Below are 14,237 nucleotides of genomic sequence, written 5' to 3'. Positions count from 1 at the left end.
CACAAAAGTGCCAAGTAACAACAAGAGAGCAATCAGCTACTGTTAGCAATTATCAGCACTACTATCACAGTGTTCCCACCATCAACATCCTTGGAGTCAGTGGTGACTCCAAAGAATCAAAATCAGTTTTAATATTATCGGCAAATGTGAAATGTGTTGTTTTGCAGCAGCAGTACAGTGTAATACATATTAAATTAGTAAAACAATAGAGCAAAAAAAGTGAGGTAGTGTACATGGGTTCACTATCTATTCAGAAATCTGATAGCAGAGGGGAAGAAGCTGTTCCTACAACATTGAATGTGTATCTTCAGGCTCCTGTACCTCCTCCTTGATGGTAGCAATGAGAAGAGGGCATGTCCTGGGTTATGGAGGTCCTTTATGATGGATGCTACCTTTTCGAGGCATTGCCTTTTGAAAATTTCCTTTATGATGAGGAAGGCTAGTGTTCATGGTAGAACTGGCTGAGTTTACAATTCTCTGCAGCCTTTTCCCGATCCTGTGCAGTGGCCCCTCCACACCAGTTAGAATGCTCCCCACAATACATTTGTGGAAATTTGCTAGTCTTTGGTCATATATCAAATCTCCTCAAATTCCTAATGAAATATAGCCGCTGTTGTGCCTTCTTTGTAACTGCATCAAAGTGTTGGGAAAGATCTTGTGACAGGACAGATCTTCAGAGATGTTGACACCCAGGAACTTGATACTACTTGTCCTTTCTACTGCTGATCCCTCAATGAGGACTGGTGTGTTCCCTCTACTTCCCCACCTGAAGCTAACAATAACGTGCACGGTACCGTAGTAGTTAGCACACCGCTTTACAGTACCAGCAACCTGGCTTCAACTTCCACAGCTGCCTGTCAGGAGTCTGTACGTTCTCCCCACGACCGTGTGGGTTTCCTCCTTCAGTCCAAAGACTAGGGAGAGACAGAGAGACAGACACTTTTGAATAGCCATACTAGTGCAACTGAGCAAGTCAGATGCTGGTTGACCTGTAACCCACCTCCTGATAACTCAAAGCCATCTATAAGGCATAAAAGAGGAGTTTGCTGGACTCCTTACCACTTGCCTGCATAACACTCAATGAGCTTGATAACAAGCAGGACAAAGCAATGTACTTGATTGGGTCCTCTTCCATTATTCTAAATATTCATTAACTCTACCAGCATCAGAGTAGTGTGTCTTACTCATTAAACACACTGTATTTCCATATCTTATAATTTCTGCAAAGGAGATCAAGGGTCATCTACGTGTTACCTTGTCAACAACTGCTAACTACCAGAGTGGATTCGAGTCCAGGTAAGCTTTCTGTAACGTGCCTGGTGTACATACAGTAAGCAATTATAAACATCTGTTTGTCCACTCTATGCCTCTCTCCAGTTCAGTGTTCAAAAGCAGCCAAGAAAGATTAGATAAAATGAGAGTCCATTACCCAGTTCCTTCAAGGGATAAAGCTTTTCATCACTACTCAAAAGAACAAATGAAGAAGGCAAACTTGTTCTGATCCTAAACAAGTCTTTCGACTCATCTCATTTCACAGAAATCAAATGTGTAGCCATGGGCATTTACATGGGCGTTAGCTCCACCTGTTTCTTTGTTGGCTTATGTGGACAGTCACTGTTCGAAGCTATCTTGTTCCACTTCCCAACTCTTTCTCTGCTTCTGCTCTTACTCTACCTCCCTCCAGCCAGAACAGAGATAATGCTCCTCTTGTCCTAACCTTTCACTCTATGAGCCTGCACATCTAAGCACATCATGTTTCTTCATTTCTGCCAGCTGGAACAAGATCTCACTACAAGCCACACTTTTTCTTCCTCACTTATTTTGTTTTCTGCAGTGATCACTCCTTCCATTATTCTCTGGTCCATTCATCCCTCTTCACCCAGCCCTCCCTGACCATTGGCATTTTCATCTGCAGCTGCCATTGGTGAAACAACCGCTGTTACCCCTCACTCACTGCAATGTAGGGATTTAAAAGGCCCTTCCAGATGAGGCAAAGACTCACGTGTACCTCCTCCAAACTCACCTACTGCTTGTGGTGCCCCATATCCAGTCTCCTTTACATCAGCAAGACCAAGTGCACATTAGGTGGCCGATGTGCAAGATACCTGTGGTCTGTCTGAAATGACCATCCCAAGCTCCCATCACATATTATTTCAACTTCCACTTCATTCCCACACTAGCCTCTATACTCTCAGCCTTCTTCACTGCCAGGGTGAGGTCCAATGCAAATTAGAGAAATATGGTCTCATATCTCTCCTGAGTGGTCCACAAGCCAATGGTATGACACTAAGTTTTCCAATTTCAGTGTTGATAGATTTTACATCCTACTAACCACCTGCCAGTTTTTTCCCTGCACTTTTGTAAATATAGCTTGTTAAAGTACTGCCAGATTTTCTGAATTAAGTTCTTTCTGGCAAATCCACAAAAAATAATGACAGCATGCAGCTGGCTCATCCTTATCCTGACCAAATATTTTTGCATAAACACTTGATTAACATGTTAAAAGTTTAGCATATTCATTTGCCTTTGTACTAATTGTATGTGTTAAAAGCAATTATTGACAGCATTCATTTTTTAATTTCACTAATATATTTTAAAATGTTGCTAATAGATTACTTTAACATTTGTCTCCATATAGAACCTATTAAATTGGTGTTAGAGTCCTGCTGATTTTGGCCTATCTCAAAAGAAAGACATTTTGAATCTCATCAATAAAACGTGCACTCAAATTCAGCAGCACAAATGAAATAATTGGTGTGTCATACTGTACCTTGCATTGAGCAGCATATGGTTGAATAGACTGTCTCAGAGCAGAAATTCCCTTTAACAACTGACCTGGCTGTTCGACTACAAACTTGCAGTTTGTTGAAGGTTCATTGTAAACTGAAAGCTTCAAAAGAAAATATTTCATTAAAATTAGCATTTTCTTAAGAATAAGTACTGTAAACATCTTTTACAACAATGATTCTATTTCTGAAACAGGTTAAAGTAGCACATGACTAAAAAAGATACAATTTGGTCTTTTGAGTCTTACAAAGCTGATTTCCAACCATCCACCATGATTGATTTTCTTTGTCAACTTTACCATCACACACTTTACTATACATCTTGAATCTTGTTATTTAAAAGATACGTTCGAAGACTTTTAAAGGTCGAGAATTAAAAGATGTACAGTCTCTTAAAAAAAAGATACCTAATGCCTGAGTGACCAACTTCTTAAGCATCTACTCTGAATAAAGACTCTCCAGTAACTGCAAAATGCAAAATCACTGAAAAATGTTATCCTTCAGTTAAATCACCTTTCTTCTAAATTCTCTAAGTTAGAAGCTTAATCCATTTCCTCTCTTTTCTCTCCACACACCCAGCATCCTAGTGTAGCCCCCCTGGCCACCCTCAGGGTCTCTCGGCTCCCTGTCGTCTAGGGAAACAGCCTCGGCCCCGCCAAACTGGATAATTCGTTTGTGTGGATGCTGTGTGAGGTACCCCACCCCACCCAAATAACAGACAATACACCAGATGCAATTAAATGATATACAGTTTATAGATATTACTGGAACTATATAATTAAAAGAGAATAAAATATAAAAGGAAAATAAAAGGCGCCACACTTATCAAAGTTCAATCTCTTTGTGCACAAAAAAACCGCTGGAGCTCAAGGACCTTCTTCTTCACCCTGCGACCCCCCTCGGACCACCTCGACCGGCCGCCTGGAACCAACAACGGTGGTCGACCAGACGCTCCACACGAATCCGTCTCTGTGCCGAACGTCCCGCTCGGGGTCCGACCCCGTTAGCGGACTCACAGCACCTCGTCCATCCTCTGTCTCGCTCTCCCACCTTCTGCCCCCAAAACCCCCTCGCAAACAGTATCTTCAAATACACCAAAACCATAACAACTATCCCAATTGGTTAATAACGTATTTCTTATCACCCTCTAAACCACAACAAGCTGCTAGCGCAAACTTTCTCAGCGTTTAAGACAACAAAGCCGCATTCCCCCGATTAACATAACAAAGACGCCATTTTAATTAGCCTCTGTAGTAACATAAAAATCGAAACCCCCTTACACTAGGATTTAGTTCAGTGACCTGTTGTTCTTTCCTGCAAGGCAGGTAAACTCTTCTTTAATCACGGACATAAAACTGGACACACTATAGCTTTTATAACTGAATTAATAGTTAAACTCCAATTCTAAATCCTTCATTAACAATAGGCAAACATGTAACTTGCTTTACTTATAGCTTGCCGAGCGTGGAAAATTGGTTAAAGAGTTTAGATTACTGAAGATATTCGAACAGGAGATGATCTTTGAAAAGTTGTGGACTTCATTTTATTTATTTAGAGATACCATACATAATAGTCCCTTCTGGTCCTTCGAGCCACACTGCCGAACAACCCAGATTTAACCCTAACCTAATCATGGGACATTTTACAATCACCAGTTAACCTATGCGGTTTATCAATGGACTGTGGAAGGAAACTGTAGAACCCAGAGACAACACATGCATTCCATGGGGTGGACATACAGAGACTCCTTACAGAGGATGCCAGGATTGGACTCTGAACTCCGATGCCCCGAGCTATATAGAACTGGTGTTTACCCATTTCACTTTACAGCATTTGTGTCATCCTCAAAACTTACTTTACATAGTTTTATATTTCCAAACTTGTTTGATTCATGCAATATTCCTTCATCTGGGCGCCTTAGAAGCCCAAAAAGAAAAGATTCAGACGTGTCAATGAGTTTGACACTTTATTTAAGTCTAATTCTGTGTAATAGGCTAATATGACCGAAAATTTCCTTGGTACGTGGTACCTCAAGAGCAGTAGCAGATTTGTGCCACAGGGTGGTGCAGACACACCAGCATAAGCCAGAGCCTCCGCAACCACATGCATGAATTCAGCTTGGTGAATCTTGCATTTGGTTGTGTACATACATCTACTGATACTTCTGGAATCATCGGGTGTTTCGGGTCTTTCAACATCATACAACCTCCGCCAGATGACCCATCTGGGGCTGATCAGACCCCAGCTTGCGTCCAGATGGCTAGCTACTTATGACTCCATGGCTCCCCTCTTTTGAGCCACAGCCATCTCGAGGCCCTCTCTGCCACATCGGTGGTACTGCAGATGGCTCTCCTCTTCCTCTCTCCCTTGATGCCCAAAATGCTGAAGGCTCTAACTAAGGAACGGGCTACGAATCCTCTACAAACAACCTCCACTGGGAGACACCTCGCTCTCCATCCAGCCTGCTGACAGTTGATGACCAGTCCTGCGTACTTGGAGAGCTTCCTTATGGGTACTGCTTTACATAGCATAAAAAGGGTTTACATGCCATTAAAGCAAGACCTGCAATTCGCAGATATCATTTAGTCAGTGTAAGACCAAACCAAGACACACACACACACACACACACACACAATGCTGGAGGAGCTCAGCAGGCCAGGCAATATCTATGGAAAAGAGTACAGTCAATGCTACGGGGCAAGGCTCTTCAGCGGGACTGAAGAAGAAAAGATGAGGAGTAGATTTTAAAAGGTGGGGGAGGGGAGGGAGAAACACAAGTTGATAGGTGAAACCGGGAGGGGGAGGGATGAAGTAAAGAGCTGGGAAGTTGATTGGTGAAACAGGGCTAGAGAAGGGAGGAGACTGATTGGAGGGAAGAGTAAGGCCATGGAAGAAAAAAAGAGGGGGATGGAGCACCAGACGGAGGAGGGATGGGCAGGCAAGGAAATAAGGTGAGAGAAAATCAGGTTGGAGGCTACCCAGATGGAATACAAGGTGTTGTTCCTCCAACATGATTGTGGCCTCATCGTGACAGTAGAAGAGGCCATGGATTGGCATACTGGTATGGGAAGTGGAATTAAAATGGATGGCCACTGGGAGATCCCGCTTGTTCTGGCGGACAGAGCATAGGTGCGCAATGAAGTGGTCTCCCAATCCACGTCGGGTCTCACCGATATACAGGAGGCCACACCGGGAACACCACACACAATATATGACCCTGACAGACTCACGGGTGAAGTGTCGTCTCACCTGGAAGGACTGCTTGGGGCCCTGAATGGTAGTGAGGGAGAAGGTGTAGGGGCAGATATAGCACTTGTTCTGCTTGCAAGGATAAATGCCAGGAGTGAGATCAGTGGGGAGGGATGAATAGACAAGGGAGTCTCGTAGGAAAGCAGAAAGTGGAGGGCAGGGAAAGATGTGCTTGGTGGTGGAATCCCGAAGCAGATGGCAGAAGCTCTGGAGAATGACGTGCTGGACATGGAAGCTGGTGGGGTGGTAGGTGAGGACAGGAGGAACCCTATCCCTGGTAGGGTGGCAGGAGGATGGGGTAAGAGCAGACACGTGTGAAATGGAAGAGTTGCGGTTGAGGGCAATGTTGATGGTGGAGGAAGGGTACCCCCTTTCTTTGAAGGGGAGCATCTCCTTCATTCTGGAATGAAAAACCTCATCCTGAGAGCAGATGCAGCAGAGACGGAATAATTGAAAGGGATGATGTTTTTATAAGTAATAGGGTGGGAAGAGGTATAGTCCAGGTAACTGTGAAGAGTCTGTGGGTTTATAATAGACATCAGTAGATAAGCTGTCTCCAGAGAATACCCAACAGTTGCTCAGAAAGTGATTGGTTTAAGAGACTGCAACTCATGCTTGTGCTGGCACTTCAGAACAATGCTGATGGAGTGCTGCACCATCAGAAAAGCAGTTTTCAAATCATCTTCATAGAAATAAAGAATTTGTTGCTCTATCCAAAGTTGCACACAAATTTGCTGCTGGATTTGCCCTCAATACAACAGTGACTACTTTCTAGAAAGTGTTACACTGGCAATAAAATTCTTTGATACGAAAGGTGCATTATAAATACCAGAGGTGCTTTGGGGAATTCAGTTTGAATGCTATGACGTTATCCCACATTACTAACAGCTAGGCATCCAATCAAACTTATTCTCGGAGGGAGTTAAAAACGCAAACACGAGGAAATCTGCAGATGCTGGAATTTCAAGCAACACACATAAAAGTTGCTGGTGAACGCAGCAGGCCAGGCAGCATTTCTAGGAAGAGGTACAGTCCTGACGAAGGGTCTCGGCCGAAATGTCGACTGTACCTCTTCCTGGAGATGCTGCCTGGCCAGCTGCGTTCACCAGCAACTTTTATGTGTGTTGCTTATTCTCGGAGGGTATCATTTCCATGGGTTTCACCATTCTCCCCGCATCTGAATCAAAACTTAGAACTCAATCACATTGATCCCTGATGCCAATGAACTGAATAAAGATTTGTCTCCCTTTTACCAGTAAATTAAGATAGGGAATATTTATTTTAATGGAATATTTTTTCAGGTTGCAAGATCTCATTTTAAATTATTCAGGTCCAACGTAACCATGAACTTGCGATACATTCAAAGTTATAAACAAACAAAAAATTTTATTTATTAAAATACTTCCTAAAATCAGATGAAATCCAAAGCAGCAAAATAAAACACCCACACCTGTTCAGGTTTGATGAGATCCTTGTCATATTGATTTTTGCTTGAAGCATATACTCTGAATGACACTAGTCCAAGACATGCTGGAAGAGCTGACAATCTGACAACCTGAGGAGATTTAAAAAAAAATTTAGTCAATATTCTTACCAACTGGAGTCATTATCAACACTCAGAACTAAATTTATCTGTTTGATCTCTGCTTGTATTTACCATGCACCATATTACAAACAATTACAGCTTTGGCTTTGAAAATATTTAATCAACAGACACACTTCTGCCCAATAAAGTTCTTTGCGAAGTACTAATGCTACAACCTAAAATGAAAGAAATGTGAAGTATGTCATTATTGGCATTCAATTTGCTTTTGTTGCAAGTTGAAGGAGAATAATGACGTACTTCATATTTCTATGATTTTAGATTGTAGTCCATGCTTATGTTTGCTTGATGATTTACATCTATGAACAACTGGATTCAAATCAGGAGTATAATGGAATTTGGTCAAGTGCTGTTGCAAAACTAAACTCTAATTTCCTGCACATTTGTGTGCCTAAGAGCCTTCACCACCACCCCAGAGAGCATTCCAGGCACCCCCACTTGGTGTAAAAAAATGGACATATCACCTTAAGTGTATACCTTCTGTTATGAGATATTACAACTTTAGGAAAATGATACTGGCTGTCTACACTATCTTCCTTGACTTCCTAACCGGAAGACCACAATCTGTGCAGATTGGTGTTATTATCTCCTCCTCGCTGACGGTCAAGACTGGTGCACCTCAGGGGTGTGTGCTTAGCCCACTGCTCTACTCTGTCTATACCCATGACTGCATGGCTAGGCATAGCTCAAATACCATCTATAAATTTGCTGACAATACAACCATTGGTGGGTGGTACAATCTCAGATGGAGATGAGAAGATGTACAGGAGCAAGATATGCCAACTTGTGGCGTCGTGTCACAGCAACAAACTTGCACTCAACGTCAGTAAGATGAAAGAGCTGATTGTGGACTTCAGAAAGGGTAAGACGAAGGAACATATACCAATCCTCATAGTGGCATCAGAAGTGGAGAGAGTGAGCAATTTCAAGTTCCTGGGTATCAACATCTCTGAGGACCTAACCTGGTCCCAACATATCGATGCAGTTATAAAGAAGGCAAGACAGCGACTATACTTCACTAGGAGTTTGAAGAAACTTCTACATATGTACCATGGACAGCATTCTGACAGGCTGCATCATTGTCTGGTATGGAGGTGCTACTGCACAGGACTGAAAGAAGCTGCAGAGAGTCGTAAATTTAGTCAACTTCATCGTGGGTACTAGTCTACAAAATACCCAGGACATCTTTAGGGAGCAGTGTCTCAGAAAGGCAGCGTCCATTATTAAGGACCTCCAGCACCCAGGACATGCCCTTTTCTCACTGTTACCATCAGGTAGGAGGTACAGAAGCCTGAAGGCACACAATCAGTGATTCAGGAACAGCTTCTCGCCCTCCGATTCCTAAATGGACATTGAACCCATGAACAGTACCTCACTTTTTAATATATATAATTTCTGATTTTTTGCACGATTTCAATATATGTATACTGCAATTGATTGGTTTGTTTACTATTATTTTTTTCCTCTTCTTCTATATTATGTATTGCATTAAACTGCTACTGCTAAGTTAACAAGTTTCACGACACATGCCACTGATAATAAACCTGATTCTGATTCCATGCCTCTCAGAACCTTAAAACCTCTATCAGAGGATAAGGCAGGAATTGGATACTGATTGTGGATGATCAGCCATGATCACAGTGAATGGCAGTGCTGGCTCGAAGGGCAGAATGGCCTACTCCTGCACCTATTGTCTGTTATCTATTGTCAGCTCTCCCCTTAGCCTCTGGACCTCCAAAGAAAACAACTCAAGTTTGTCCTACTTGTCCTTATAATACACCCCCTCTAATCCAGGCAGCATGCCATTAAAACCTCTTCTGCACCCTCTCCAAACCCTTGACATCCTTCCAATAATGAGGCAGTCAGGATTGAATCAATACTCAAGATATGGCCCAACTTAAGTTTTACAAAGCTGCAACATAACTTCTTGACTTTTGAGCTCAATTCTTTGACTAATAAAGCATATGCCTTCTTTACCACCCTATCAACCTGGGTAGCACACTGCACTATATGCTCAAATTTACTTTTGCAAACATATGGTGTGGTGTGCTGCCATAACTTAATCATGTTACACTGCAGTCCCAACAAGAGACTTGTTTTTAATGACACCCAAACAAATACTGTATATCAAAATTAATGGTCATCAATGAAATTCACAGGTTCCATGTTAAACCATCTCAGCCTTTTGTTAAGGTTCCATTCTCAGGATTTACAATCATATGCATTTGGTTATTTCAGAATTAATAATATTAAATGGTATCAAATATGGTTTCTGTGAGATCAATGTCTTTACTCCTAAGCTAAAGCTATTTATTGCTCTTTAGCACACAGTGCTCTGAATGAGCAACAATTCAAAGTTGCTTCAAGTTGGCAACAAATACATACAGCTTTATTTCATTGTGCATAAACTGAAGTCAATTCTTTCTCGAGCAGAAATCTAAACACCACTATATTAAAAATACAAAAGGAGCACATTTTACACATAATATGCTCTTAAACAGTTACAGACCTTGCATAAAACTATTACACAAGAACCCAACTATTAGTTGGAAAATGTTGCTAAAAATTAAAATTTCTATTCACAGTTCTTATTTCACAGTAAGTCACCTCAAATCAGGCACTTTCATTTGAATAAGCTTAGAAGAGCAAGAACAATCATTAGAAAGGGCAAACTGCCATGAAGGCTGTTGTCCTATTACTTTTGTTACTATGCTGGTAAATGCTATGGCTGGAAGTTTCTTACATAGAGAAACTTTTAGGTGGTCTTCCTATGCACCTGCTGTCCTTGTGATTTTAAGTGGCAGATATTGTGAAGTGTTGTCAAAGAAGCTTTATAGCATGGAATGAATGAAGCACAGAGTACACTGATGATGGAGGGAGAAAAGAGTCAGGCCAGTGGATTGGAAGCTATCAAGCAGGCTACTTTATTTTGATGGTGTTGAGTTTGAGAACTCATACGGGCAATTCTTTCACGCTCTTAAAAGTCTGTTTTGTTTATGATGGAATAGAAGGTGTTTGGTTTACTTCATTTTTCCCCAGCCTTGGATCTACTCTTGTAACCACAGTATTTGGCTGACCCAAATCTATCAATGGTGACCTGACCCTTTTTCTACCACCTTTGTTACACTGGTGACACAATTGTATCAAGAGCAGACATTCATTGTCACTTGCAGCACCATTCAGTTATGAACAGCTTCATTTCTCATGAACTCCAAATATGGAATAAATAGCAACTATCATCACTATGTCCTTATGCCATTGGTGAAGAAGCTGAAGACAACTGGGTTCAAACATTGACCCAAGAAATTCCTGTAGGAATATCCAGGGCAAAGTGAATAAACTTCAATAATCACAACCATCTTCCATTTCAGAACATATAATTTAAATCATCAGAGGATTTTCCCCTTGATACCCAATTATTTTAGTTTTACTATGGCTCCACGATACCCACCACTGGAATCCAGCTCTTTTGACCAAAGCTTTAATGACACCTGGGAAAAGATGCCCCTCTTTCTCAAAATTAAGATCAGACACCTTGTGAAAACCTGGGCTTAAAGAAAATTAGAACAGAGGTGCCTTTTTCAAAAATTAAATTACAGAAAATCACTCAAACCCAGACAGCCTTGAATCCAAGATGCTACTCTGAAAAAAAAAGTCTCAACTTGTTTGACTTTTGTACACATCAGGCTTATCTTGGATAGCATATTGTTATTTATTTCCTATATGGAAGTTAAGATTCTCCTTCCTGGCATTTATCCCTGCAAGCAGGACAATTGCTACACCTGCCCCATATCTCCTCCCTCACCGCAAGTCAGAACCCCAAACAGTCCTCCCAGGTGATGCAACACCTCACCTGCAAGTTTGTTGTGTCATCTACTGTTTCTGGTGCTCCCAGTGTGGCCTCTTCTCCATCAGAGAGACCCAGTGTAGACTAGGGGACTACTTTGTCAAGCACCTTTCTTTCTTCAAGCAGGAATTGCTGGTGGTCACCCATTCTAATTCTATTTCTCATTCCATCATATAACCTCCTCCACTGTCACGATGAGGCCATTCTTAGGTTGGAGGAGCAACACTTCAAACTGCACCCAAGTAGCCTCCAACCTGCAGCGTCAATATTGATATCTCAAACCTCTGATAATTTCTCCCCCATCTCTGTTTTCCACTCCCTATGCGACTTCCCTCTTACTCCTTTTCACCTGCCTAACACCCCCCCCTGCTGTCCCTCCTCCTTTCCTTTCTCCCATGATCCACTTTACTTTCCTATCAAATCTTTCTTCTTGAGCCCTTTACTTTCTCTACGTATCCCCCCCCCCCCCCCCAGCGCTGTATTCCAAAGATTACAGTCCTAAACTTACTGGGAAAAGTTCAAAAGCCAAAGATTCCATTTCAGCCACTTATAACTCTTCCTTATTTTGACATGATTGTGTTTTATGGTGAAATTATTATTCAACTTTAAATTGGAGTGGTTTCTCTTTTAGATCATCAAAATATTGAGTATTTGAATGATTCACAATATAACTCACCATCCACAATTCATTCTACTTGGTTGCAGACTGGACAATAAACATTTTTCTATATGACATAAGATCCAGTAGTAAGTAATCCAAACAGCTGGCACTGGGATGTGGTCTCAGAACAATCAGTACTGTATCTCAAGAAGTACACAGATGTCAACCAAGGTGCTATCTTCCCTGTCAGCAAAGTTTGTTGTCCTCCTACATACAAGACAGGATGATTATTGTCTAAAGATGGAACTGCATTTACAGAAAGACTTGTTCCACTGATTTATTTGAATGTCTGTTTCAGAATTAATCTCCTCAAACATCAATAATATTGAGCTAGAATTTTCTGTCAAAATAATTTCAAGCGTAGAACATTTGTGCATTTATTTGAATTGTATCACAAAAGAAGGCATTACCAAATCCCTCAATTTGTTTTGATATTTGGAATTTGTTATATTTTGGACAATAAATTCACCAGAGAAAGCTACAAGCAGAGAACCCATTTAACAATGTGTTGTATTAGTCATTGTAAACTGTTTTGACACCATACATAGAGTGTGAACTATTCAAACATTTTGAGGTTCAAGAAATGCTAAATCAATTCCTGTTATTTTATCTTTGTTGGCTCAATTTAGTAATTTTTCTGATTATAATTTGAACCTTAATAAGAGTGCATTATTTCCCCTAAATAAGCAGGTTTCTATTTATGGATGCTTACCATTTAAATTGGTTACTGACTCTTTTATATATTTGGGGGTTAAAATCACGAAAAAACATGAAGATTTATTTAAAGCTAATTCTTTACCCTTAATCGACCAGATTAAGCTTTTGTTTACTAAATGGTCACCAATGTCCTTGTCACTGATCGGTCGGATCAATGCTATCAAGATAATTATTTCGCCTAAATTTTATATGTATTTCAATCAGTACCAATTTTTATTCCAACATCTTTTTTTGATAATGTTGATTCAAAAATTTCCTCGTATATATGGCAGAATAAAAACCCTAGGTTAGGTAAAAGGCATTTACAGAAATCTGAAAAAAAAGGGCAGGGGGTAGCGCTCCCGAATTTTAGATTTACTATTGGGCAATTAACATTTGATACTTAAAATTTTGGTTACGGGACTTGGATGTAATTTCAAGCCCACATTGGGTAAATCTTGAATGTAATTCTTTACAAGGGTTTTCACTGGGTTCTATTTTAGGGACTTCACTTCCTTTTATTCGTTTTAAATTGTATAAACAAATGAATAACCCAATAGTTAAACATACTTTACGTACATGGTTCCAACTTCGAAAATTTTTGGGTTTAACCAATTTATTTTAGCAAGTCCTATTATATCTAATTTCTTTTTTCAACCCTCCACTATGGATCAAGCTTATTTAGATTGGAAAATCAAATGTATCGTACGATTTCGTGATTTATTTTTGGATAATTGTTTATGTCCTTTGAACAGTTACCTAGATCTCACTTACCATGAAATACAAGTTTAAAATGGAACTATCATATACTAAAATGACTTTAAAATGGGAACTGAATTAATCCTATTTATGTTAAAAGGTAAAATTACCGACCAATACTTAAGCATACTCCACCTTGGTTTTGACTATCAATGACCACTCCCCACTGCATACACAGCTCCAACATGGAGAGAGTTAGGAGTAACAAGTTTGTGGGAGTGTACATAACAGACAATCTCACCTGGTCCCTCAACACCACTTCTTTGGTTAAGAAAGCACAGAAGCGTCTCCACTTCCTGAGACTGGGACCAGTGAGCGACCACCCACCGCCCAACCAATTTTTACAGGGGCACAATTGAGGGTGTCCTGACCAGTTGCATCACCGTCTGGTACAGGAATTGCAGGGCATCTGACCTCAAGTCCCTACAAAGGATTGTGTGGACTGCTAAAAGGATCATCAGGGTCTCTCATCTATCTAGTAGAGATATTTATCAGGAATGCTGCATATGCAGGGCACTGAGCATTGTCATGATCCTTCCCATCCATCCAGCAATGTCTCTGCTCCACCCCCACCCCCATCAACACAGGAGGCACCACTGCATAAGGATAAGGACTACTCAGATGAGAAACAGCTTC

The 14,237-nt window shown here is 40.9% G+C and overlaps 1 protein-coding gene across 3 annotated transcripts in view; it reads right to left on the bottom strand.

The window, feature by feature from the left end:
- LOC134352889 (MICOS complex subunit MIC27-like) overlaps window positions 1-14,237 on the bottom strand; it is a 63,999-nt gene that overhangs the window by 35,003 nt on the left and 14,759 nt on the right. For 2 of the 3 annotated variants that reach the window (XM_063060468.1, XM_063060467.1), the window contains exons 2-3: window positions 7,486-7,590; window positions 2,771-2,890 (exon numbers count right to left, since the gene is read on the bottom strand). In XM_063060468.1, coding sequence (XP_062916538.1) covers window positions 2,771-2,890; window positions 7,486-7,590 — 225 coding nt within the window. Of the gene's footprint in view, window positions 1-2,770; window positions 2,891-7,485; window positions 7,591-12,161; window positions 12,354-14,237 lie in introns of all 3 variants that reach the window. The other variant, XM_063060469.1, reaches the window with a different exon arrangement.

Source organism: Mobula hypostoma, chromosome 10 (genome assembly GCF_963921235.1).
Source record: "Mobula hypostoma chromosome 10, sMobHyp1.1, whole genome shotgun sequence".
Classification (NCBI taxonomy): Eukaryota; Metazoa; Chordata; class Chondrichthyes; order Myliobatiformes; family Myliobatidae; genus Mobula; species Mobula hypostoma.
Note: the sequence above shows the minus strand (reverse complement) of the source record. Positions and strands in the feature narration are given on the sequence as shown.